This window comes from Jaculus jaculus, chromosome 5 (genome assembly GCF_020740685.1).
Source record: "Jaculus jaculus isolate mJacJac1 chromosome 5, mJacJac1.mat.Y.cur, whole genome shotgun sequence".
NCBI lineage: Eukaryota > Metazoa > Chordata > Mammalia > Rodentia > Dipodidae > Jaculus > Jaculus jaculus.
The window spans coordinates 166,092,141-166,118,572 of NC_059106.1; the positions used below are offsets into that span (position 1 = coordinate 166,092,141).

The window sequence follows — 26,432 nt, forward strand, 5'->3', positions numbered from 1 at the left end:
GCGGGGAGGAGCCGGGGCAGCACCGGGACACCGCCCTGGCCACGGGAAGGCCATCTCCATCAGTCACTGCTCGGGAATGGTGAGTGGTGGGCGGGGCGGGGGCGGGGCTAGAGTCGCGGGGCGGAGCCAAGGGCGACCCCGGGATCCTGCCGAAGCCGTGCGAAGGGCGCCGTAGCTCCTTCCCCACCCTACCGGGGGCTCGAACCGGAACTTGGTGTCGCTAACCCCAGAAAGGTTCCTTCTTCGTTTTTTCACTTATTTATTTATTTGAGAGAGAGAGAATGGGCACGCCAGGGCCTCCAGCCACTGCAAACGAACTCCAGACGCGTGCGCCTTCCCCTGTGCATCTGGCTTACGTGGGTCCTGGGGAATCGAACCGGGATCCTTTGGCTTTGCAGACAAACGCCTTGATCGCTAAGCCATCTCTCCAGCCCCCAGGAATGCTCTTAATGGGCTGTTCACGGGCTTCCACCAGGAGCCACCGTGGGTGTGGGCTCTCAGAGAGGAGCGTGTCCCCACCTCTGCAAACAGGTTCTCGCCGAGCTCACTGCGCCGCCCTCAGTGCCTCCTCGGCCCCCCTGGGGATGCTGCGTGCCCCTCCGTGCCCTTCTTCCCCGCCGTGTCCGTGGTCCCCGCAGACGTCACGCACACCGCGGGCCCTTCTGTTGCCTTGACATTGCCTCTCTGGGAACGACTCTGCCTTCTCTAAGCAGATGCTGCCGCACTCTGACTGATGCGGTCAGGCTTTGAATCCCTCCAGGCCCCCATGGGGCTCCCAGGCCCCTGTGGTGGGGGGACTCTGATTGGAGCTCCGAGCTCTGCTGTGTGCCACACGGCACAGTCCCCCGCCCTGCACAAGGCCCCTCTGGATCTCATTGTCAGCCTCCCTCTCCTCCCTCAGAGGCAGACCTTCCCATTTCCCAACGAGGCCACCTCTAAGCCTCAGCCTCTGCCCTACTTACACCTCCACAAGGCTTGGTGGTGGCCATTAGGTCCCAGGAGGTCCCCAGCCCTCCCCAATAAGTACACTGCAGCCAGTCCAAGCCACCTGCCCCCTTCCCTCAAATGTCCCTCAGTTCCCCAGCTTTGCTTGGACCAGTTGCAAAGACAACGGGATTCTAAACACATTTTCACAGCTTCTCCTGTGGGGTGTGGGGATAACAGATGATCATCCCTTTCTTCTCCGTGGATGGTTGTGGCTGTGTTCACTTTGACTACCTGAGCTTATCTTATTTCTATAATAAAATGCCAAAGGAACTTGAAATGTCACATAGAGATGTGGATTGGCAATAGAATGAGGTATATGCCAATAAATGTTGGCTTTTGGTACATGAAAATAAAAGCCAGAATTTGTTTTCAACTCGGTTCTAACAAGCACAGGAGTGAATGTTTGCTCGATTCTGACGCTGGGCTGAAGCCATGTTAAGTGCTTAGCATGTGTTATCCTTTTTGTTTTTGTTTGTTTTGTTTCTCAATTTTTCAAGGTAGGGTCTCACTCTACCCCAGACTGACCTGGAACTTACTCTGTAGTCCCAGGCTGGCCTTGAACTCATGGTGGTCCTCCTACTTCTGCCTCCTTTGTGCTGGGATTAAAGGTGTGCACCACCATGCTTAGCTTATTTAGTTAGTTTATTTATTTATGAGACAGAGGGCCGGGGGGCGGGGGGAGAATGGGTAGGCCAGGACTTCTCGCCACTGCAAACTAACTCCAAACATATTCAACCACTTTGTAAGTCTGGCTTTACATGGATACTAGGGATTTGAACCCAGGCCAGCAGGCTTTGCAAGCAAGTGTCTTCAACTGCTGAGTTCTCTCCCCAATTCTGGGTGTACTTTCTTTTTTTTTAATTTTTTTTTAATTTTTTTTTTTGTTCATTATTTATTTATTTATTTGAGAGTGACAGACACAGGGAGAAAGACAGATAGAGGGAGAGAGAGAGGATGGGCGCACCAGGGCTTCCAGCCACTGCAAACGAACTCCAGACGTGTGCGCCCCCTTGTGCATCTGGCTAACGTGGGACCTGGGGAACCGAGCCTCGAACCGGGGTCCTTAGGCTTCACAGGCAAGCACTTAACCGCTAAGCCATCTCTCCAGCCCTGGGTGTACTTTCTTATGAATCCTCAATCTCAGCCTACCGTTGCACAGATAAAGGGGTCACAGAAAGTTAAGATCATTGCCCAAGACTAGGCAGCTTGTTGGATTCACAGCAAGCTGCCCAATTCAAGAACTCTGGTTGCTGATCCCAGTTCTCTGTTGAAAAGGGTAGCTGTGGTTTGCTGGGAGCGGCCTGGTCTCTCTACCGGGCAGGGAACCACTGACTCCCTGAGTTTTCCACACATAACTCTTTTTTTTTTTTTAATATTTTTGTTCAATTTTTATTTATTGATTTGAGAGCAACAGACAGAGAGAAAGACAGATAGAGGGAGAGAGAGAGAATGGGCGCTCCAGGGCTTCCAGCCTCTGCAAACGAACTCCAGATGCGTGCGCCCCCTTGTGCATCTGGCTAAGGTGGGACCTGGGGAACCGAGCCTCGAACCGGGGTCCTTAGGCTTCACAGGCGAGCGCTTAACCGCTAAGCCATCTCTCCAGCCTTCCACACATAACTCTTGAAAGTGTAAAGTAAGCCACAGAATCATGCCATAGATAGCTGGTGCACAACAGCCCCATCAAGCCTTGATTTAATCCCATGGAAAGGAGATGAGGTTGCTCTACATCTTCCAGTCAACCTACAGCAGCTCCACTTAACTGTAGACTCAGCAATTATCCTACATGATTGACAGGCAAGGCACAGGCTGGCCTCCCACCTATGCCAGGAACCTTACTGACATCCAAATGCTTCTTCTGGGGAAGGAAGCCAGGCTGAAAGCTGAGCCTCCCTGCATCCATGGGGATGCTGGGCACCCTCTCTGCAAGCAGACAGAAGCCTTTGTCACACTGACGGTTTGCTTAGAAATGCTTGGTCATGGAAGCTGAGCTTTCAGGCCCTTGCTGGCACCCCAGATTCTGGCTGGTCTGGCATCCCTGGGGGAACCGGAGGCCAGAAGACGCAGGCACCCTTGGGAAAGCTTTGCAGCGCTGAAAAGGAGTGGGATCTGCTTCTACTGCTTAAAAGGCCTGTCAGGGGTGACCTATCATCTTGGTCCTGGAAGGAACTTCCACAGGCAGCAGGAGGGACTGCTCATCATGCCCTGGAAGAGGCTTCCTAAGTAACCGCAGCAAGCTCTTGAGTCCCTCCAGCATGGACTTACGGCTGGCCAAAGGGTGAATGGGGAAGGGAAGCTCTGAGTCCTTCCCTCTACCTCCTCAATGTGAAATTCTTGCCTTTTCATCCCTCAAAATAAACAAATAGGGCTGGAGAGATGGCTTAGCAGTTAAGGCACTTGCCTACAAAGCCTAAGAACCCATGCTCAACTCTCCAGATCCCGTGTAAGCCAGACGCACAAAGGAGAGGTTAAGCACAAGGTCGCACATACCCACTAGGTGGCGCAAGCGTCTGGAGTTGGATTTCAGTGGCTGAGGTCCTAGCATGCAAGTTCTTTCTTCTGTCTCTCTCACTCTGGCTAAAAATAAATAAATAAATAAATAAACAGAATGAAGAAGAAAAGAGAACAGATAAAGAAATGTCCCTGCTGGATAGAAGGACTGGTGAGAATATCTTGTCATCCTACATGAGTTTGCCAGGAAGGTGGCCCAGGAGACTAACTGCACAGAGCTCCATCTCTGTACCTCCCAATGCCTTTCAGGCCCACCTCCCATCAGGAGGTCCTTTCAGCCTGGTAGTTGCCATGGTGACTAACCAAGGCCCTGAATGTTTCCCTTTTGGTCTCTCTAGTACTATGGAGAAAAGTCCTTAACAACCCAGGGGTCAGAAAAACGCAGCTGCTCAGATAAAAAGCAGAGACTTTCAACAACATGAATCCAGATCCATTTTAACTATGGAAATATAAGGTTGCTTATTAAGGCCAATACGCTCTTGTAAATTTAGGATATGTCTATACATATATATATATCTATCTCCATAAGAACATAGAGATTGACCTGCCATCTTTTCAAAAAGCCATTTTTATAGCATCACACATTGGTTTGTAACAGTAGGAGATGGGGCCAGGGTTGGGTTCTTTCGGAAGTCTGTTTGGGGTCTGTAAAATGGGGATGATGGTGTCACTGTCCCTCAGTGCTGCTGTGAGGTCTAGGTGGCATTACAAGCCCAGCACAGGTTTGTTCATTTGGTTCTGGTACTGAGGAGGGAACCCTAGGCCTTGCACATGCTAGGCCAGCAGTCTGCTGTTGAGCTGCACCCCAACCCAGCCCAACTACCCTGGGCTAACGACCTTTTGTCTATCAGCAAGTCCCCAGGAAAGTTTTAACTCCAGTTTATGTAAATTCCTTTCCCTAATGTTTCTCTCATGCAGAGCTCATGCTGCCAAATGTGACTGCGCCACGGGTAACTGTGACAATTGGAAATTAGTCTGTGGTGGACAGACTGTGTGTGCTCATATACATTAATACTAATGTACATAAGGGGGGAAGACTGAAGTTTCTAGAAATGTGTAGACATATGAGTTCTTAAGTACAAGTGGTATATTTTAGCCATTTGAGGGTTATATTTGTGGGAAAATTGAGAACCAAGGAGGAATAACCAATTCCCTTTCCCTCTCCTTTTTCTCTCTCTTTCTCTTTCTCTCTCATGATTCACTGGAAGTATAGTAAAGTGTAGTTACTAAGGGAGAAATGTACGTTATCTTCTGCCCAGGAAGTGAGGTTGTTCAGTAATGCCACAGCCAGTAGGCCAAACAGTCGAGAAGAAGTCAGCCAGGGTGGAGACAAGAGATGTCAGAAAATTGGGCAGCTTTGAATTTCGTGCCCGGCAGTAGCTCAGGGACATGCACCATGGCAGGCGGCCTGGCCTGAGGTAAATGTTCAGTCAACAAACGCTTATTAAATTGATTTTAGATATTTAGCAACAGAACTCTACTTCACTCTCACAGCAGCTGGAAAAGAGAAAAAGTCGAGTATGTCAATGTTTTCTTCTTCTTCTGGCTTGTTTTGTTTTTAAATTCCTTTTGAAAATATTTATTTATTTATTTTGAGAGAGAGAGAAAAATAGAGGAAGACACAGAGAGAGTATGGGCATGCCAGGACCTTCTGCCTCTGCAGCTGAACTCTAGACATGTGTATCACTTTGTGCATCTGACTCTACGTGGGTACTGGGGACTTGAACTCAGGCCATCAGGCTTTGCAAGCAAGCACCACTGAGCCATCTCTCCAACCCTTGTTTTTGATTCTTCAGTCAGACTTATTTTCTAGGAGATCAATTATTTCACTGTTCCTGGGTGTCTGCTCAGTCATAGGCCAGGAGTATCAGAAAGAAATTACAGACCCACATTGAGGCAAATTCACATTGTTACTTACCCCAAATTCCCTGTCACTTATGGTTGTATGTTAGACCTTCATTTTTCTTTTTCTTTTCTTTTCTTTTCTTTCTTTTTTTTTCTTTTTTTCTTTTTTTCCAAGATAGGGTTTCACTCTAGCCCAGGCTGACCTGGAATTCAGTATGTGGTCTCAGGCTGGCCTTGAACTCACAGTGACCCTCCTACCTCTACCTCCTGAGTGCTGGGATTAGAAGTGTGCACCACCACACCCTGCTAGACCTTTGTTTTCAAGTGGTTATCACATTTCTCTAATGGGCATTCATGCTGGTTCTACTTTGAACTTTGTTCTCTTTGTGGTGATGTGGAGGGAACTCGGGCAGTGCGCCACAGAGCCAACACCATCAGCCTGGCCCTCCTTCTACTGCCATATCCAGATACCCTCTCTCTGGCCCATGGCAGAGACAGAGGGTCAGATGGCACATGGGACTGCTCCTTCCAAGCCCTAAGGATGAGTCAGGATCTCTGAAAGAAGACCAGAGAAAGAGGTGGCAAACAGAGTGACTGGCCCACTGTTCTCCCAGAATAACTCATTCTGCCTAGCTTGCATGAGGGTCATGAGGACTGAGTAAGATAATGAGGAATTTCTATACTTGACCTGAGCCAAGAAGCTAAGAAGCCATAATGAAGAGTTTCTGTAGAAACTGAAATGCTTCTGTAAGCATGCAGCAGGTACATTCAGATCCAGTTTTAAAGTCTTTTTTTTTTTTTTTCCTTTGGTGGTGCACACCTTTTTTTTTTTTTACTTAAAATATTTTTATTGACAACTTCCATAATTGTAGACAATAACCCATGCTAATTCCCTCCCTCCCTCCACTTTTCCCTTTGAAACTCCACTCTCCATCATACCCCTTCCCCCTCTCCAATCAGTCTCTCTCTTTTTTTATGTTTATTTATTTATTTGAAAGTGACAGACAGAGAAAGAGGGACGGAGAGAGAGAGAGTGAGAGTGAGAGAGAATGGGCACGCCAGGGCCTCTAGCCACTGCAAATGAGCTCCAGATGCATGTGTCCCCTTGTGCATCTGGCTAACTTGGGTCCTGGGGAATCAAGCTTCGAACCGGGGTCTTTAGGCTTCACAGGCAAGTGCTTAACCGCTAAGCCATCTCTCCAGCCCCAGTCTCTCTTTTATTTTGATGTCATCATCTTTTTCCTGCTATTATGATGGTCTTGTGTAGGTAGTGTCAGGCACTGAGAGGTCATGAATATCCAGGTCATTTTGTGTCTGGAAGAGTGCATTGTAAGGAGTCCTACCCTTCCTTTTGCTCTTATATTCTTTCCGCCACCTCTTCCACAATGGACCCTGAGCCTTGTGATAGAGATATTTCAGTGCTGAGCACTCCTCTGTCACTTCTTCTCAGCACCATTGTGCCTTCTGAGTCATCCCAAGGTCACTGCCATCTGAAAAAAGAAGCTTTTCTAACCAAAAGTGAGAGTAGCATTAATATGTTGGTATGAACATTAAGAGAAGTGCTTACTGGGAAGTTTGGTGAGCACAGTATATGCATTTAGCCAGACAGCAGCAGACATTACACCCCTAGGGCTCATGACTACCCCTGTTGTAGGTTTTCAGTATCGGGGATATATTCCCTCCCATGGAGTGGGCCTCCAATCCAATTAGAGAGCAGTTGGTTTCCCCCATAATAGACATGCCACTATTGCACCTGTTGGCTCATTGACCTGGCTGGCCAAATATAAGGCTTGCAGTGTCCACTGTTGAGTATCTCTACTGGTGATTTCTCTCTCTTCCATGAAACTGCATGTGGTATTGTTTCTTACAGCTTTCTGTCAGCTGGTCTACATGGAGGAGGTTTTCAGCTTAGTTCCAGGATTTCTCAGTGACCTTGCAGCCCAAGTATGTGGAGTCTTCAGCAATAGGGTCTTACCGTCTGTTCCTGGTTGGAAACCAAGAGCCTTGGCAATGACCTGTAATGTTTTGGGGGTATCAGTGACCTCACTGGCCAACAACTCACTGGAAGGTATTCCATCCCTGGCACTGAAAATTTTTTAGTAACAACTTATGGCTTCTGAGTGTTTCATTGTCCAGAAAAGTAGGTTTCCATACAACTTACTTATATCCTCTCAAAGTCTTACAATTAATATGCTATTTGATGGAAGCAAACAAAAGAACAGCCTCCTCTTCTCCCCAAGCCCATCTGCATGACCTAGCTGCTAGGGAAAACCCATAAGTAGGTGTGAAACAAGCAGAGCTGTGAGGACAGAAAGAATCCTTTCCCTCTCCCACTACAAAGAAGAGTGCTGGAGAGACGCTGCACTGGGCCAGGTCACTGGTCGCTTAGGTTCCATGACACGCCATGCCAAGAAGAGACTGGTGGAGCATTACTGTGGGTCATGCTGGGGCGCTGGCATCCACACCCAGGAACTACAGAGCAGCTAAGTACCACTGATGGCGCTGGGGATAGTGTTAGCACAGAGGTCTTGAAAGAGTTTTCCCTTGACAAGAATAAAAACTGAGCCGGGCGTGGTGGCGCATGCCTTTAATCCCAGCACTCATAAGGGAGAGGTAGGAGGATCAATGTGAGTTCAAGGCCACCCTGAGAGTACATAGTAAATTCCAGGTCAGCCTGGGCTAGAGTAAGACCCTACTTCAAAAAAAAAAAAAAAAAAAAAGAATGAAAACCGAAAAGTGTGCCCATATTGGGCTCGAGAGATGGCTCAGCAGTTAGGATGCTTTTCTACTAAGCCTAACAACCCAGGTTTGATTCCCCAGTACCCACATAAAGCCAGATGCACCAAGTGGTTCATACATCTGGAGTTTGTTTTCAGCAGCTAGAGTCCCTGGCATGCCCATTCTATCTCTCTCTTTTCCCCTTCTTTCTCTGTCTCTCTCTCTCTCTCTCTCTCTCTCTCTGCTTGCAAATAAATATTTTTTTAAAGTATGCCCATATTGATCAGTGACAGAATTTCATTAGACCGTGAATTACCAATGTGGACTCTTGATTACATAGATTGTTCTTTAACACATAAAAAGTATAAGTGCATAAAAATTTTTGTATTAAGTGGGGCATGGTGGCACATGCCTTTAATCCGAGCACTCAGGAGGCAGAGGTAGGAGGATCACCGTGAGTTCAAGGCCACCCCGAGACTACATAGTGAATTCCAGGCCAGCCTGGGCTAGAGCAAGATCCTACCTCGAAAAAATAAAATTAGTATTAAAATACATGGTGTTACTGATATACAAGAGGTTTTGCATTTTTGTTTTTAAGTTAAAACTAGAAACCTGGTAGCACGTTCTGGATTGGAGGGGGTTTAAGTTGTTGGTTTTGAGTCTCGATGTGGTATTGTAAGTTCCCGGGTGAAAGAAGATAGTAGTAGTTACTCTTGTTGCTGTGACAAACTATCTGGTAAGCAGCAGCTGAGGGAGGGTTCACTCTGGCTCACAGTTCGCTGATGTGCCGTCAGCCATGGCGGCCTGAAGCAGGAGGCTGCTGGTCATGGTCAGTGTGCAGTCAGGAGGCAGGGAGAGACGCCCGGCTGTGTTCAGCTCACGTTCTCCTTTTTATCCAGCCCAGGCCCGCAGTGCACAGAGTCATGCTGTGCACAGTTAGGGTGGCTCGTCCCACTCTAATTAACCTAATGTAGAAACATCTCCACTGACATGCCCCAGATTCGTCTCATAGGCCATCCTAGGCCCTGTCAAGCTGATAATCTTAAGCATCACAGGGGCCTGTTGGATTCGCCTGTATAACAGGGACAGTGTCCCACCCGGTGGCCCTACATTAGAGGAGGAGCCGGGGCACAAGGCAGTTAAAGAATGGTGACACACACCACTAATCCCAGTACTCATGAGGCAGAGGCAAGAGGATCGCTGTGATTTCAAGGCCACCCAGAGATTACAGCGTGAATTCCAGGTCAGCCTGGGCTACAGTGAGACCCTACCTCGAAAACAAAAACAAAAAAGAATGTTCTAGTGTACTGTGCGTAGTAAGTACAGGTGAGGGCACAGTGGAGGCTTCCAGCAGCAAGAGGACTCTGCATATGGGTAGTGACTACGGACCCTGGTCTGGCTTAGCATTCTGAAGTGACCTTGTGTTTTGGTTTTTTTTTTTTTGTTTGTTTTGTTTTACCAGAGAGAGAATTGGCATGCCAGGGCCTCAGCCATTGCAATTGAACTCCAGATACTTCTGCCACCTAGTGGTCATGTGCGACCTTGCGCTTTCCTACCTTTGTGCATCTGGCTTAGGTGGGATCTGGAGCACAGAACATGGGTCCTTAGGCTTTGCAGGCAAAGCCTTAACCGCTAGGCCATCTCTCTAGCCTGGCTTAGGTTTTTGAGACAGAGTCTCAAAACTGGCCTCAAACTCAATGCAGTGCTCCTGCCTCAGCCTCTGGGGTGCAGGAGCCACCACACTGCTACTGCTTATTTTTCCTTCTAGATGTTCATTTGACTGCAAAGCACAGCTGGAAAGTAACCTGTGGGAATTTTGTGTGCACACTGGACCTTAAAACTTCTATGCAAGTGGCCAAACCTTAACAGGATTAATATTTAAGGTGATGGTGGGGCATTCATGGCTAAGGTACTTGTCTGTACAACTAAAGGAGCAAGGTTTGAATTCCCAGGACCCACATAAACCAGATGCATGGGGTGGCGTATGCATCCACAGTTTGTTTGCAGTGGCTGAAGGTCCTGGCATGCCCATTCTTTCTTTCCACCTGCATCTTTCTCTCTCAAATAAATAAGTAATTAAAAACAAAAAAACTCAAGCACATGTTTCTAATCCCAGCACTCGGGAGGCAGAGGTAGGAGGATCGCTGTGAGTTTGAGGCCAACCTGAGACGACATAATGAATTCCAGGTCAGCCTGGGCCTAGAGTGAAACCCTACCTTGAAAAACAAAAACAAAAACCAAACCAACCAACCAGCCAAACAAAAACCTCTGTTTAAGGGGGAAATCAAGAAAATAACTAACAAGTGGACTTTTAACTTTTCTCCTTACCACAGTTGGGAGTGTGAGCCCCATCATACATACATCATCATACATACATCATCATACATGCATCATCATACATACATCATCATACATACATCATCATACATACATCATCATACATGCTGTTGGCTGTGTCTTTCAGTCAATCGACTTGACTCACAGTTCCTATGGCAACCTTGTGAGCATTCACTCAAGAGCACTGATCTGTAGAAGTCAAAGTGGGGAAAACTGGAGCTCCTGCAAATAAAGTGGTTGTGGGGTCATGAACGCAGCAACCAAGTCATGTGAGGAAGACAGGGTCCCGGAGCGCTCCTTCCCATCCCCTGGCTCTTACATTCTTTCCACCCCTCCCACACTGTTCCCTGAGCCCTGGACAGGGTGATAGAGATGTCCTGTTCGGCGCTGATCACTCCATAACCACTATTCTCAGCACGGTGACGCTATCTCACTACATTTTTTTTTTTTTAACCTCCAGGTAAAGTCTCACTGTATCCCAGGCTGGCCTTAAACTCACAGCGATCCTCCTTCCTCTGCCTCCCAAGGACCGGCATTAAAGACTTCTGATCCAGCCTCCCTGAGAGGCTGGGAGATAGGTTCGCATCACTAGTACGTCTCCAGCACCCTTGCCTTTTATTTCAAGTGGGTCCCAAAAGGCTGAGCTCACTCAAGGGCACGGGTCTCCGAGAGGGTCAAGGCAGCAACATGTAACGGTAGGAAGCCGAGTTGTTGAGGCCTGAAGAATTTTCTGGAAGCTTCGGCATGAGGAGCATGTGCTGCAGAAGTGGTCCCAGGCCCCTGCCTCTGCTTCCTGGGTGGGTGGGTGGGGGGAGGGGTGCTGCTCTCATTCCTGTAGGTGAAGGCATCTTTTAAATGGTGTCACTCAGGCTGACCAGATCAGATTTTGCCTTAGAAAGGCAATGTGAGGCAGCCCTCAGTGTGGCCCACTGGAGGAGCAGCTAGGAGGCTCTTGCGCAAGCTTGGTGACAGAGGGGCTGAGGCGGAGCCAAGTGATGTGGGGAGGCGACTTGTGGGAGGAAGACTGCTTTGGGTCTTACCAGGAATAGACAGTTAGGGGAAAGAAGCAAAAAAGAAAGAAAGAAAAATGACAGAAAAAGAGGCCAAAGGGAGAGGGAAGGGGAAATCCAACCGGAACTCGTGTGTCTTGTGAGCTGAGGGGCCAGTAGGTCACCTGGGGCTGAGCCAGGGAAGCACAGCACACTTTCCCTGGTGCACACTTCTCTAGAGCCTGGATGAATCCGTGGCCTTGACCTTGGCCAGCAAACAGTAACCTGCAAGGCGCTCTGCGGCCCGGCCAGCAGGGGGAGCCGCGGGGCGCCGAGGTGGACTTTCACAGCCGGCCTTTATAGATCAGCGCTCCGTTTTGATCAGATTGGCAAGCTGGCCTCCTGCCTGGATTTGCCCTTCCAGGCAGGTGCTGCCCCAGAAGCAGCAGCAACTGGGCACCTTCGTTGGCTTTGGATGCCAGGCCACTGTCTACCGGAGGTGTTGGGTAGGTGTGTCTAGGAAACGAGGACTCTGCCCTGGGTCCATTCTTGGCCAGAGGTGGGGTGGTGGAGGCTGGAGGCTCCCACTGTGTGAAGCGGAGGTTCTGAGCCAGGGCGCTTCCTCGTGGCCCCTGACCCCGGGCTTCTTTCTGGGTCTAACCGTGCGAGCTGCATGCCACGCTGCTGCAGACGCAATACTAGTCGCTTCAACGCAGTCGTTTCCGTATGCCCGGTTCACTGGGCAACGCCAGCCTTTACCGTGCCGTCTCCTGCCAACATATAATGGGAACACACACTGGGAGGCCAAGAAAGGTCCTTTAAATAAAGTACGGGGCACCGAGGGAGCAGGTCCTTCCCGGGGGATCTTGTGCTTTTGCTGGCGTTGGGTAAGATCTGCCTCGGGGACAAAAGCCTGACGGTGCCAAGGACCCCGGGGACCCCGCTGTTGGGCAACGGGGCAAGTTGCCAAGGAGAGCCGGGCGCCCTGCGGAGCGGGGTGCGGCTGGGGAGGGAGGAAGGGCTCCCCCGGCAGGTGCGGGGAGCGGGCCGGGTCACCGGCTGGCGGGGCCGCGCCTGCCCGCGTGGGGGCGCTCGGCCGCGACGTGCCCGGGGCGGCGATCTGGGTCCCGGGCCGAGGGCGCGCGCGGGACAGCGAGGAGCCGCGCTCGGCCGCCCCGGGTCGGCCTCCGGCGGGTCTGGGCGCGCAGCTCCAGGAAGTGGCGAGCAAGAAGCGGCGCCGGCGGCCGGGCCGGGCCGGGGCAGCGGGGCGCGGGCGGCGGGCGCAGGTGAGGCGCGGGGCGGTGGGGGAGGACGCAGGACCTCCCGAGGCCGGCGCACCTGCCGCGCTGCGGACCCCGCCGCCTCGGTCCCTCGTCTCTGCCCGTCGGTGGACTCGGGGGTGGGGTTTGGTGGGGGATCCCAGGATGCTCCCCAGCTCTGGTCCTTAAAGCAATCTTTGAAGTCGGGGATCCAGAGGATGACCCCGGGCGACCGGGCTGGCGACGCGGGGACTCCGGGGGAAGTGGAGGCAGAAGGAGCGGGGCTGGGGATCGGTGGCCGCACACCCCACCCCTCCGAGCCCCCCGGTCGGGGTCGTTTATCTGTGATGCCGAGTACCCCACCCCGCACACCCCTCCGGCCCGGGCCGCGGTGACAGCTGGGGGGTGCAGGCGGCCGGCTGCCGGAGAGCCCCGCGCATTGTCCGGGGACGTGGGCGTGCCCGCCGCCTTCGCCACCCGGCTGGCCCGGCGGCTGTGAGGTCTTGGGGAGGAGCCGGCTCGCAAAGCCCTTGGGTAAGCTCGGAGCCAGCACCCAGGGCTTTCGGATTGCTTGCGCACCGAGCAGCAGCTTCCCGGAGCCCCGGGGCCCTGCCTGCCGACGCGAGCGGCCAGCCACCTTCTGGCTATACAGGAAAGGGCTTTTTTCGGACGCTTTTTGAGCCAAGTCCTCCAGCCCCCTCCCGGGACCTGCCAGGTAAGGATTTGAGTTTGAACCGGGAACGCCGGAAACCCCCTCCCCACCCTCCGGTTTGCATTTCTAAAGGAGAAATTCCTAAGCCTGAGCCTACCTCCGCCCCCGGGTCTTCGGAGCTCTCTCTCCCGGCTTGAACTTAATTTACGTGATGTGGCGTTGAGCTGCGAGACCGACCCGGCTCTCCCTGTTTCCTTATCCATCCACGGCCAGAGGAAAACTTGGGAGCGTGGGCTGCGGCCGGCTCAGTTTGCGCGCTGTGATCTTGACGCTGCGCTGGCCGATTAGGCTCCGCGCCGGTCGCCGGCGGTGATGTGTTCCTTGTGGGTGGATTAAGAGTGGCCGGGCGACCGCCAGCCCAGGCCAGGCGGTGATGACGGTTTCCATTCATCTTAGACATTAAAGTCTTAGTCTTAGGTATCAGAATGCTTGTGCTGGAGAAGTTTTATTTTATCTCTTGGTTAAAAAAAAAAAAAGGCTGCTTACAACTTTCGGGAGAGGCATACAGTTGCTATGTTTATCCTTTAAAAGCACGTCCGATTTAAAGTGTTCCCTTAAATAGATTTGGCATAGTCAATGGGGCTGCTTTGTATGCCGGTGGATGCTTCAGGCCAGGCAAGACCCCTGGGACCTCATGCTTACCAAGGAAGGCTCACTGCCCCCATTTGATTCAGGAACTGCCCTGGGTGGCTCAGAGCCCCAGGGGGTGGGGGAAGGGAGCTCTAGGTGTGTGGTTCCTGAGCCCTGGCTGGGTTCTTTCAAAAGGGCTGGCAGCAGATGACCCTGGGTTTGGTGGAGGTTCTCCAGCAGTAGTTCCTAATTGTTAACTCTCACTGTGGGTCGACTTCCTCTGCGTGTGTTCTTATTCTGCTCCTTAATGAGTTGAAAAGTTTACTGGGAGCCGGTCAGGGGAGACATTTAAATACTTTCCTGTGGCTGGCTGCATGCCAAAATCAAGGTGTCAGTCAGCTATATGACCTGTGGCTGTGTGTGGATGACCTCGGGAGGCAAGCTGGAAGGGCTGCGGTTTGTCTGCCCACCACCCTCTCCTCCCCTAGAAAAGAAAGCTGTGTCTCTTTCTTGGCCCCAGGTGGGCACGTCGGTGTCCATCCGAGCCTGGGGCCTTGAGCTCGCTGAGAGGCTGGACTTCAGGGGAGCATCCCAGGCCAGGGAGGAAGGACTCCTTAAGTCTAGCTCATTACCCCAAAAATGTGAGCTCGCCATCTGTGGCTGTCTGTAGGTGTACTTCCTGTGGCAATTCAGAGCCCCTAATTTCATCTGTGGTAAGGAAGGAGCCGGAACTGCTTGCAAAAGAAAGCAGGCTTCTTGCCTGCTGCCTGTTCAGGACCCTCTGTAATCTTGGCTTGTTGGTTCAGGTTTTTACCCAGTAAAACTGACCAATGGATTTAGCTGATGGAAGCGAAGTATTTTCAGTATTTTGGTGGAGGGAGAAATTTGATTCTGGCCATCTCTCTCTCTCCTTTTTTTTTTTTTCTGTCTGTTAGCCACCCCTTTTCAGGTCTTATACAATTGAATCCAGACCCTTTACCCTGAAGCCAAACCATATGCACTCATTTTGAGGAAACTTTTAGCAAAATATCATTTAAATCTGGAGGTTTGAGCCAAAGCTCTTCATTTACCCAAACTTTCTTCATTTATGTATGCGTGTACTTAGTGTGTGTGTGTGTGTGTGTGTGTGTGTGTGTGTGTGTGTGTTCCTGGGCGAGTACCGGTGTACTCCTGCTCTGGTATGTGGAGGTCAGAGGACACCTTCCACCTCACTTGAGTCAACCTCTTCCTTCTCCTCCCTACTTGTGAGCATCCAGCGTGCTCTTGAGTCCACTTCCCTTCTTGCCATATATGTACACTGGGATTACAGAAGCCTGAAGCAGAATTCGGCTTTTTAGTGGGGTCTGGCCATCCAAACTGAGGTATTCAGAGCCGTGTGACAAGTGCTTACCCACTGACCCCAGCTCCTCCTCCTCTCCTTCCTCCTTCTTTCCCTCCTCCTCCTTCTTCCTCTCCTCCTCTTCTTGTTCCTTCTTCTCCCCCCCACCCTCTGTTTGTTTGTTTGTGTGTTTTGAGAAGTCTTGCTATGTAGTCCAGGCCAGCCTAGTACTCACTATACAACCCTGGCTGGCTTCCCACTTGCCTCTGTTCTGCCCGATCCTTCTGAGAGCTGCAAGTATTCATGAATGCAGCTTCATAGAGTCTCTTGCTCTTATTCTGAGCTAGAAAATGGGACAAACATGCGCCTGCAGCCCCACCCTGTCTGGAGTTCACCTGCACCTCCCCCCCACCCCCCATTTAGATTGGTCCATGGCTAGGAACGACCTGGATCAGGGGATCTCTTTGTATAAGTGTTGGTACCATCGAGCCATTGGTGCAGTATCTTAGCTGGGGACAGTGAGGAAACAGAGAGCCACCGCTCCGGGCTTACCGTCTGCAGAGCCACACAGAGTAGGTGACTTTCTTTATGGAATGAACGGCCCCTGCTAAGGCCCTATGGGGCCTCGGGAATGGTGGAGCTCTCCCAGCTGGGCTGGAAATGGCACCTCCCTGGTTTCTGGAATGAACTCTAGGCAGAGGGATGGAATCCAAAGCCACTGGCCTGCTGCGTCACCACTGAGCTACAGCCCGAGCCCAGGGCATGCCAGTTCCGCACGCCTGTCCTAGAAGTAGGAGGGTAGACGTGTGTGGAAGACACGGGGACTTGGGAATATAAGCTAGGAGGGTGGTTTGGAGCTGGAGCTTGGGATAGACCAGGCCCATCTGCCCCCCCCCCCCCCCGCCCTTATCAATTCAGAGGACTTGCTCTGTCCCTTCCAGCATGCCCTCCTTCAGCCCAAACATCAGGGTAAGTTCAGTTTCCACGGCTAGGGAGGTAAGCACAGAAGCTGGAGAACTTGGAGGTAGATCAGAGCAGAAGTTCATTCCCATGCCATTAGATACATTGTGGCCACATTACAAAGCCATGACTAAGTGGCCTGCCATTGAATCTATCTGCCACTTTGCCCGGGGCCCACGCCCCTTTCCTCATGCGGCTCAAAGGTAGCCCTGTGCTTAGTGAGTGGAAGCGAGCAAGTGTGTGCTCAAAGAACCGGGCACATGCTAGCCAGCGTGGGAAGGCCTCGTCTCTGCAGTATCTGCAGTTCTAGAGAGGTGGGCTGGGCTTCTCGCTAGGAGCCCTCAGGTCTAGATGAGTGTCCACCTCCTTCCCTGCCACATCAGAACATCAAACACCAAGTGAGGCTGAGGGACCACCCCGGCCTCTCTCGGGGGAGCTGCCACAGCGCAGCTTTGGTCGGGCCCAGGTGGCACTGCCCCTCTATGCGGTGACTGGCGCTCTTGGCTGTCTCAGAGGTGCTGTCAGGACCACAGACTTGAGCCTCTCTCCTTTCTCTCACAGAGCTGGCCCCTGCTGCAAAGAAGAGGGAACAAGACCTGGTAGGACGCCTTTGCTGTGGGTTTTCAGGCTATGTGACCCCAGAGGGAGGCAGGAGCCCTAACCTATGAAGCATCTGATTTTGGGGACCAGAGCTCCCTCCGAGGTCGGTCGGGAACCACGTAAATGGCTCGACTCCCCGCCGGCGTCCGCTTCCTCGTCTCCTTCTCTCGGGATCAGTGGTGAGTTCTGGGGGGACTGCTCTCCGGGGTGCTGGGTGGGGTGGGGTGAGGGGAGTGGGGTGGTCAACGGGAGAGGTCCTCTCACGTTACATTACTGAACGTGGGCGGCAGGCCCGGGACAACAGTTGTCGCCTTTGCGCCGGAGGCTGAGTCCTGCGCTTGGGCCCCTGGGTGGCTTCTGTAATAGTCACAGTCCCTGCAGAGAGGTGGTTATGAAATGGTACGCGTAAGTCAGCACCCCGACTCTGAGCCCACGCAAGTGACATGGCTGGGTGGAACTTTCAGAGAGGAGGAAATGGACACAGTTCATTACAGACCAGACAGAACTTTCTGCTCTGCCCTGAGGCCCCTCCTCACGGCTGCATGGACCCATGAACCCCACACCTGAGAGCACACAAGTGCCAGGACACACTCGGCCCTCTGATTCCAGGGAAGAACAACTTTCCTCCTACCTTGTTTTGTTTTGCTTTTAGTTTTAAATTTTTTTTATTTATTAGAGACAGAGAGAGGGAGAGAAAGATTGGGCATGCCAGGGCCTCTAGCTGCTGCAAACAAATTCCAGATGCATGCCCCACCATGTGCCTCTGGTTTACGTGGGACCTGGAGGATCGAACTTGAGTCCTTAAGCTTTGCAGGCAAACACCTTAACCACTAAGCCATCTCTTCAGCCCTTCTCCCACCTTTTTTTTTTTTTTTTTTTTGAGGTAGGGTCTCACTCTAGGTAAGGCTGACCTGGAATTAACTATACAGTCTCAGGGTGGCCTTGAACTCATGGCGATCCACCTACCTCTGCCCCATTGTGCTGAGATTAATATGTTGAGTACTTGGGAAAGAAAGGAAGTTTTAGTCATGTGCACAAGCTCATAGAGAAATGTGCCTCAAAAGGGCATTTAGAATTTAGGGCTTATTATCATCTTGAGTATGGGGAGGGGAAGAAGGAGAAGGGCAGATGGGGTTTTGGAAGGAAGCGTGGGCCTTGAGAGAACAGGTGGGAAGGAGCTCATGGCATGCTCCTGCTGGTGGTGGAGACAAGAATTCCTCTTCCCGGTGGGTGCTTGCAGGGTCTTTTGGGAGACTCTGCTTTTATGCAGATAAGAGGCTTAACCATTTCTACAGACTTCTTCTCAAACTGATATGCATTCCTCAGTGGCACATTTTGACCCCTCGCCCACAGCATGCAGACCCATCTGGGGCTCCACACCCCTGTGGCGTCTGCGTGATGGTGGACTGTCCACTGTGTCTCTTGGGTTCAGTTAGAAAACATGTGCAGTCACTTCCCCTGTTGACTCTCATTTGATACCTGCTGCAGATCCAGCCATGGCCCCTTAAACACTTCCATTGACCAGTTTGAAGTTTTGTGATGATATATTTTGGGTTCACAGAGATTATTTTTAAGAATGCGAACCCACATTTAGAACAGATTGTTCAGATTTTGCCTCATTTGCTTCTTCTGCTCATAAATGTATGTTGCAGACATTATACCTTTTTTTTTTTTTCCATTTCTTATTTTGTTTCTTTTGAGTCAAGGTCTCACTCTAGCCTATGCTGTCCTGAAGTCACTATGTTGACCAACCAAGCCTTGAACTCACGGCAATCTGCCCACCTCAGCTTCCTGAGAGCTGGGCTTAAAGGCATGAGTCACCATGCCTGGCTTCATCATGCTTTTTTTTTTTCCTAAACATTTGTATGTATATATATCTTATTTTATTTTATTTTTTTATCTTTTTCGAGGTAGGGTCTCACTCTAGCTCAGGTCACCCTGGAATTCACTGTGTAGTCTCAGGGTGGCCTCGAACTCACGGTGATCCTCCTACCTCTGCCTCCCGAGTGCTGGGATTAAAGGCATGCGCCACCATGCCCAGCTGTATATATGTTTTTTATATATAAGATGTTCTTATAGGTTGGGCATGTAGCTCAATGGTGGAGTGCTTGCTTATCTGGTATGTTGAGACCCTGGGTTTCAATCCCCAGGACTAAAGATTTAAAAAATATATCTTTTGAATAACTTATAACAATGAAAATCAGGAAATTTACAAGCTGTAGGATACTGCACAGCCAGGTGTGGTGGCGAACACCTTTAATCCCAGCCCTTGGGAGGCAGAGGTAGGAGGATTGCTGTGAGTTCAAGGCCACCCTGAGACTACAGAGTGAATTTCAGGTCAGCCTGGGCTAGAATGAGACCTGCCTCAAAAAAACAAAAAAAATATAAATAAATAAATAATAATAATAATAACAATGAAAGACACTGGTGCTTTATCAGGTGTCTGGTAAGGTCTGCATAGGTTCTTCCTGTCCAGGACCCCATGCAGGGCTACTCGGGACACCTAGTTGTCCTGTGGGTGTTGTCCCCTGTCGTCTGGAAAGGCCCCTGCCCTTTCTCTCTTGCATGACTTTGGCATTGTTGAAAGGCGCAAGCCTGAGTTTTATAGACTTGTTGTAGAGAAGCCTGGCATTTGCTCATCAGGCTGCAGCTTCTTGGCAGGTGTAGAAAGGCCGTTTTCTCAGGGGCGGGAGGGGAGCTGCAGGCTCTGTGGGGAAGGTGAGAGGCGAGCAGCGATCCTCAGGGTCACATTGGTACCTGGGCCCCAGTGCACCCACTGAGGCCTTGGAATAGCAGCCGCAGCTCAGCACATGCCCCTGGTTCCTGGTGTGTGTGTCACATCCTGCTGGCAGGAGCCAGCGCCATGCAGAAACACTCCTGCCTCCCCTGGCAGGAAAAGCCAAAGATGGGTCTGGAATGCTGCCGTGGGATGCCAGGAAATGAGGCCATGCTTGGGTAAAGACAAAGGGATGGTTGCTGGCTGACCCGATGTAGGTCAACCTGAGATGGCCTGTGGTGGATACCAACAGTGGATGGTGCCCACTGCCTGTGAAAGCTCACAGCACTACCACCGATGTAACCGAGTGTGGGAGCCATCGAGCGGGAGCAGAGCACCTCTGTCCCCAGGAGGCCAGCTGCCAGGAGCTGGCGCTGCCACCCAGAGATGCGGTAGAGGCCCTGGGCCTCGGTGAAGGCGTATCACAGAACAGTTTGTTGATTGGCCCATCTCCGTCACCTCACAGTGTTCCCACAAATTCCCCGTTCACTGCTTAGAGAGGACAGTGGTGGTTTTACCAAGGCAGGCAGCAGTTTTGTTTGTGTATTAGTGTGTGCACGCGCGTGTATGCACGTTCATGAGTGTGGGCACGTGCAGATGGATGTCAGAAGTTCTCACCTTCTTTGAAGTCCTTATTCACATATTTGTTCATGAGACTCATTGGTCCACAAGCTTCCAGGCAATTCTTTTTCCACCTTCCATCTTGCTGGTGGCGCACTGGGATTCCAGAAGCGGACCAGAGCACGTGGTTTCTGTGGGTTCTGAGGATCTGAACTCAGGTACTCACGCTTGCAGGGTAATTGTTTTGTCCACTGTGCCATGCCCCCAGCATCTTTTGTTGTTGTTGTTTTTGTTTTTTAAAGTAGGGTCTCACTCTAGCCCAGGCTGACCTGGAATTCACCATGTAGTCTCAGGGTGGCCTCAAACTCACAGTGATCCTCCTACCTCTGCCTCCCGAGTGCTGGGATTAAAAGCGTGCACCACCACACCCAGCTTCATACAGTGTCTTTTATGCTGTCCCATCGGCTTACTCCAGCCAGGCCTCACCTCCTAAATGTTCTACCCCACAACAAACAGTGTCTCCAGCTGTCTACCAAGTGTTCAAACCCATGAACCAGCGAGGGACATTTTGCATCTAAACCATGAGACCCACCTATGGGGAGTCTGCAGGTACATCTGGAGGCTAGCATCATTGGGATTTTTTTTTTTTTTGCTAGAAACTTGGGGTTAGCCCAAACACGATTTTCACAGTTCACGCGACTGCCAACGCAAGCTTTGCACGGCAAGAAAACAATGAGACAGTTTATTTCCATCGCATTTGCTTTGTTCATAAATCACCCAACAGAAACAGAGGGACCGCATTCCTCTTCTGGAGCATCATACAAAGTACCATGAAGTTGGTGTCTCAAAACACAGCACATCTGTTCCCTCGCAGTTCTAGCGGCCGGAAGTCCCAAACAAGTGTCTGCGGGGCCTCGGCCCGTCCGACCGCCAGAAGGCACCTTTCCTGCCTCTTCCGGTTCCTGATGTGGCCCCAGGTCCTGGCATCACACCTTCCTCCTCCTCTGGCTCTGTGTGTCTTTTCGTCTTTTCAGGGGGACACTAGTCACTGGATTTATGACCACCCTCAACTATATGATCTCTCTAAGTACATCATCAAAGACCTCTTTCTTTTTTTAAATATTTATTTATCTTTTTTTTTTTTTTTTTTGGTTTTTCGAGGGAGGGTCTCACTCTAGCCCAGGTTGACCTGGAATTCACTATGAGTCTCAGGGTGGCCCCGAACTCATGGGAATCCTCCTACCTCTGCCTCCCGAGTGCTGGGATTAAAGGTGTGCCCAACCACGCCTGGCTAAAATATTTGTTTTTATTTATGAAAGAGAAGGAGAGGACAGAGAGAGAGAGAGAGAATGAATGGGTGCACCACGGCCTCCAGCCTCTGTAAAGGAGCTCCAGATGCATGCGCCATCTGCATTTGGCTTATGTGGATCCTGAGGAATCAAACCAGGGTCCTTCAGCCTTGCAGGCAAGCGCCTTAACTGCTAAGCCATCTCTCCAACCCTCTTCCCTCCTTTCCTCTTTTTTTTCTCTTTTGTTTCTCGATGTAGAGTCTGTAGGCCAGGCTGACCTGGAATTCACTATGGAGTCTCAGGGTGGCCTCAAACTCGTAGCGATCCTCTTACCTCTGCCTCCCAAGTGCTGGGATTAAAGGTGTGCGTCACCACGCCCCCGGCAAGGATCCTCTTTGTAAATAAGTTCACATTCCAAAGCTGCTACTGGACGTAACTTTCTGGAGGACCTGCTCCAGCCCGCCAGCGTGGATGGTCGGAAACAGCTGTCCTGGACTCCTGCTTCATAACTAGTGAAGAGACAAGGTGGAGACAGTTACCCAGTGGAACAAGGACTCCAGAGAGTCCTGCAGGGTCCTCAGTCACATAGGCCAGTGTTGTCCCATAGGCCGGGATGATTCCACGGAAGGAAGGAGTCGGCTTGCCTGGGAGGCCAGGCAGGGTGCAAATGGCACCAGCTGCTTCCGTCAGACCTTCCTGCAGAGGGAAGCCCAACCTGTGGCATCTCCCTCACCCCCGTTCTGGGAGGAAGCTGAGGAAAGGCAGATTTGGAAATGGAGGAGGCAGGAAGGTCTGGCACCAGCTGGGTAAAGATAGGGTTTCCTCGTCTGTCTCTGGGAGATTCTGTACAATTTCACCCTTCACCCCAACTGATAAGGCAGCCCTGTGCCTTTGGGGGGTCACTCTCCCTAAATTCCTGAAGGTGCCTCGCTGCCCTCCAGAAAGGACTATGGGATCCAGAGGCACTGCCCTCCTTGTGCAGAGCTCTGGGTTTATGGGATCCCATCAGCACTAGTGAGGGGCTGTCCTGGGAGGCCCCTGCCTGCAGAAAGGCCAGGTAGAGGGGGTGGGGCCAATAATGGCTGTTGCCACTTCACCCCCAGACACCTTGAGGACCCAGATCCAGGAATGCTGGTGGCCCTTATCCTCACCAGAAAAAGAGTTTCAATTCTGGCTTTGAGGCAGAGGGCGGAAGGTCAGAGCCTAAGGCCACGGAGCCACCCATCTGCTCTTGAAATCCTAAACCAGGCTTTGAGCTGCAAGATCTACGACCAGGAGCCACCGCTGGCTCCTAAGCCAGAGTTGGGAAGTGATAGAGCGAGCATGCTTCTCATGGAGGTTGGAACAGGGGGTCCTGCCCTGGGGCAGGTGAGGGTCCCCCACAGGCTACCCTGCTCTGTGCGCTCTTGGAGAAAGTGTCAGCGGAGAGACTAGAGTCTGGCTGTGGGGTGGGTGGAGCTCAGGAGCTGAGGGTCTCTGCTTGCTTAGCCTGCCCTCTGCCCCACGGAAGGTGCTCAGAAGCCCAGACTGGCCTGGCCTTCAGCAAATCCCCTTCAGGGCAGATTGAGCTCTGTCCCCTGAGCTCTGGGATCAACTCTAAACACTCTCTCAGAGATTCACTTTCTTCCTTTGGGGTGAGAGTCCTGGAAAAACCCTCCCTGTGGGCCTCACTAGGAAGTGGAGTGCTCAGGATAGTCCCTCCTTCCTTAGCAAGTTCCTGCCGATCACTTTGGCTCTTCTTTTCTCCCACGACCACCACCCTGTTTTTCCTCCTGAAATAGTCTTTATTTTCTTGTTTTTGTGTTAAGTCTAGAGATACCTGCTTGACTTCTGCTTTTGCTGATGGCCAAATGCAGGCACTCATAGAACTCTGGGATTCCGTGTCACTTGTAGACAGCTTCCCTCAAGGAGAAAGTTATGTTGTTAAAAATAATAATAATAAGGATGCTGGCTGGGGAGCTACCTCATTTGAGGTGCTTGCCAGCAAAGCCTTGCAAGCATGAGGAGCTGAGCCCCATCCCCAGGACCCCTGTGAAAATGCTGACTTGTGGCTACATGTGCCATAATTTCAGTGCTGGGAGTTAGAGAAAGATTTATTGGGCTCATTGGCCAGCCTACTTGGGGAGCTCTAAGTCAATAAGAAGCACTGTCTCTAAAAGAGGTGGACAAAATACCAGAGACTGGGGGCTGGAGAGACGGCTTAGTGGTTAAGGCACTTGCCTGCAAAGCCAAAGGAACCAGGTTCCATTCCCCAGAACCCACATAAGCCAAATACCCGAGATGGTGCATGTTTCCGAAGTTCGTTTGCAGTGGCTGAAGGCCCTGGTGTGCCCGTTCGCTCTCTCTCTCTCTCTCTCTCTCTCTCTCTCTCTCTGTCCCCCTCAAATAAATAGAATAAAAATAATTTCGCAGAACAAAATATCTTGAGAATGAAACATGAGGTTATCCACTGGCCTCCACCAGCGTACACCCACACAAACACATACATGCACCCATATACACATATGCACACACATGAGCACATACCACGACACTCATAAAAAATGTGGATGCAGGGCTGGAGAGATGGCTTAGTGATTAAGGTGCTTACCTGCGAAGCCTAAGGACCCAGGTTCAAGTCCCCAGGACCCACATAAGTCAGATGTACAAGGTGGCACATGTGCCTGGAGTTCATTTGCAGCGGCTGGAGGCCCTGGGTGTGCCCGTTCTCTCTCACTGTCTCTTTCTCTGTTCCTCTTTCTCTCTCTAATTAATTAATTAAAGCGTTTAAACTTTTTTTTAACATGGGTGTGTAACAGGGGGAAGTGACCCCAGTCTGCAGTGGGCTGGGAAGGTAGACAGAGCAAGCGGCTCACTCATCTGTGTGATATTCACCGTGGGTGGGAGAGCAGAGCCTGAACTCGTGGCAGGGCAGGAGCCGGGAGGCATGGTTTGGGGGGTGGGGGTGGGGGGGCGTGCCTGGGACAGCAGAGCTTCCTGGATGGACTTCCTTTTCTCTGTCTCATCAAGCAGTTTCCTCCTGCCTGGCTCATGGCTCCAGGAGATCCTCCCCTGTTCAGAACAGAACCAACCACCTGGCATCTGCCCCCAACTGCCCCTTTTCCCTGCCCCCCCCCCCCCGTCCTCCCTAGCCCGGGATCCCTTGTTCCTGAGCAATCTCTTCCTGTCCTGGGTCCCTCAGAACTTGCCAACATTTCTGAGACACCTGGAAGGTCAGGGATGCAGCTGCATGGGTGTCTTGCTTGAGCGGTTCTGAAAGGCTACCCAGAAACCAAAGAGCCAAAGGTAAACATGGCCCTCCATGTCAGGGTGCTACCCTGTACAGCCTAGCTACTTTGCATGTAAGGGGACACCTGAGTCCTAGATGTCACTATAGTTGTTGTTTGTTTGTTTGTTTTTAAGTTTTTTTAAGGAGGGTCTCACTCTAGTCCAGGCTGGCCTGGAATTCACTCTGTAAGCTTAGGCTGGCCTTGAACTCCCCGAGATCCTCCTACGTTGGCCTCCCAGAGTGCTGGGATTAAAGTCATGCACCACCATGTCCCACTATAATTTTTTTTCAAGTGAATGTGGTATTGTGATGTAATAATAAATATTTAGTCTCTGCTGCTGGTCCCTAGCACCTAAAACCTTTGGAATGAAGCTGGAAAGATGGCTCAGTGGTTAAAAGCACTTGCTTGCCACATCCTTGGAATCTCTAAGTGGCGTGTCTTTTTGTATGCTAACAAGACAACAGTGGCTCCTGAGTCTTCTGAGTGGGGAGCAGGTGGCCTAGAAAATCAACTCAGATTAGAGGCAGTGACTTTGCCAGCCTACTACCCTCCTGTCGCTGGGAGGGCCAAAGGTTGTGGTGATCCCCAGTGATCAGTCACATCTGATGAGGCTCTGTAAACCCAAACCCAAAGGGACAAGTGAACAGAGCCCATGGGTGGCCAAGCATGGGGCGGCGTCTCGTGACGTGGTGCTTCTGTCCTCTCCCAACCTCCCTTGCATCTTTCCCAACTGGCTGCTTACCTGCACCTTTTGTAACTTTCCTCATCATTAATGGGTAGATGCAAGAAAGTGTTTCCCTGGGTCACTGAGAGCCACTCAAGTTTTGAGCCTGAACGAGAGGCTGTGGGACCTCTTCCCCTGCTCCCCCCACCGCCCATGTATATATAGCCTGTCATCAGAAGAACCAGTCAGAAACAAGCTACACCCCAAAGTGGTGGTTGTCTGTGGACGGAACTCTCAACCCGCCGGATGACACTGGCTGCAGGTAGGGCATGTCAGAACTGGTTGGAATTCGATGACACCAAGGTGGAGGCTGCGGAGATGACCGTGGGTAAAGTGCTTGCTGCAACACGCGTGAGAACCTGAGTTCAGGCCCCCAGCGCCCACGTAAAAGTCAGGCATGGGGGTATGCACCTGTAATCCCAGCACTGGGGAGGTTGACCAGTTAGTCTTGCCAAATCAGTGAGCTCCAGGTTCAGTGAGAGAGTTTCTCTCAAAAAACAAAGACAGAATAGCTGGGCATGTGCCACATGCCCTAAAATCCCAGTACTTGGGAGGCAGAGGTAGGAGGATCACTGTGAGTGTGAGGCTACCCTGAGACTACATAATGAATTCTAGGTCAGCCTGGGCTAGAGTGAGACCCTCCCTTCAAAAAAATATCAGTAGAGAACTCCACATGCATACACATATATTAACAAAAGAAACACATAGGCTGGAGAGATGGCTTAGCAGTTAAGGCACTTGCCTGCAAAGCCAAAGGACCCAGATTTGATCCCCCAGGACCCACCTAAGCCAGATGCACAGGGGGGGCACACTGTGTCTGGAGTTTGTTTGCAGCTGTTGGAGACCCTGGTATGCTCATTTTCTCTTCCACCCACCTACCTACTTCTCTCGTGTTCTCAAATAAATAAATACTAAAATTGTTTTTGAAAAAAATTCTTTAAAGCCGGGCATGGTGGTGCATGCCTTTAATCACGGCACTCATAGGTAGGAGGATCGCCATGAGTTCAAGG

At 51.2% G+C, this 26,432-nt stretch overlaps 1 protein-coding gene across 4 annotated transcripts in view; it reads left to right on the plus strand.

Moving 5' to 3' along the window:
- Window positions 1–26,432, plus strand: part of Slc37a1 (solute carrier family 37 member 1) — an 86,429-nt gene that overhangs the window by 604 nt on the left and 59,393 nt on the right. For 2 of the 4 annotated variants that reach the window (XM_045151060.1, XM_045151063.1), the window contains exon 2: window positions 16,765–16,982. In XM_045151060.1, the coding sequence (XP_045006995.1) occupies window positions 16,927–16,982 (56 nt within the window). In that variant the 5' untranslated portion in view covers window positions 16,765–16,926. Of the gene's footprint in view, window positions 1–3; window positions 80–13,243; window positions 13,359–16,764; window positions 16,983–26,432 lie in introns of those variants that run through there. The other 2 variants (XM_045151061.1, XM_045151062.1) reach the window with 2 other exon arrangements.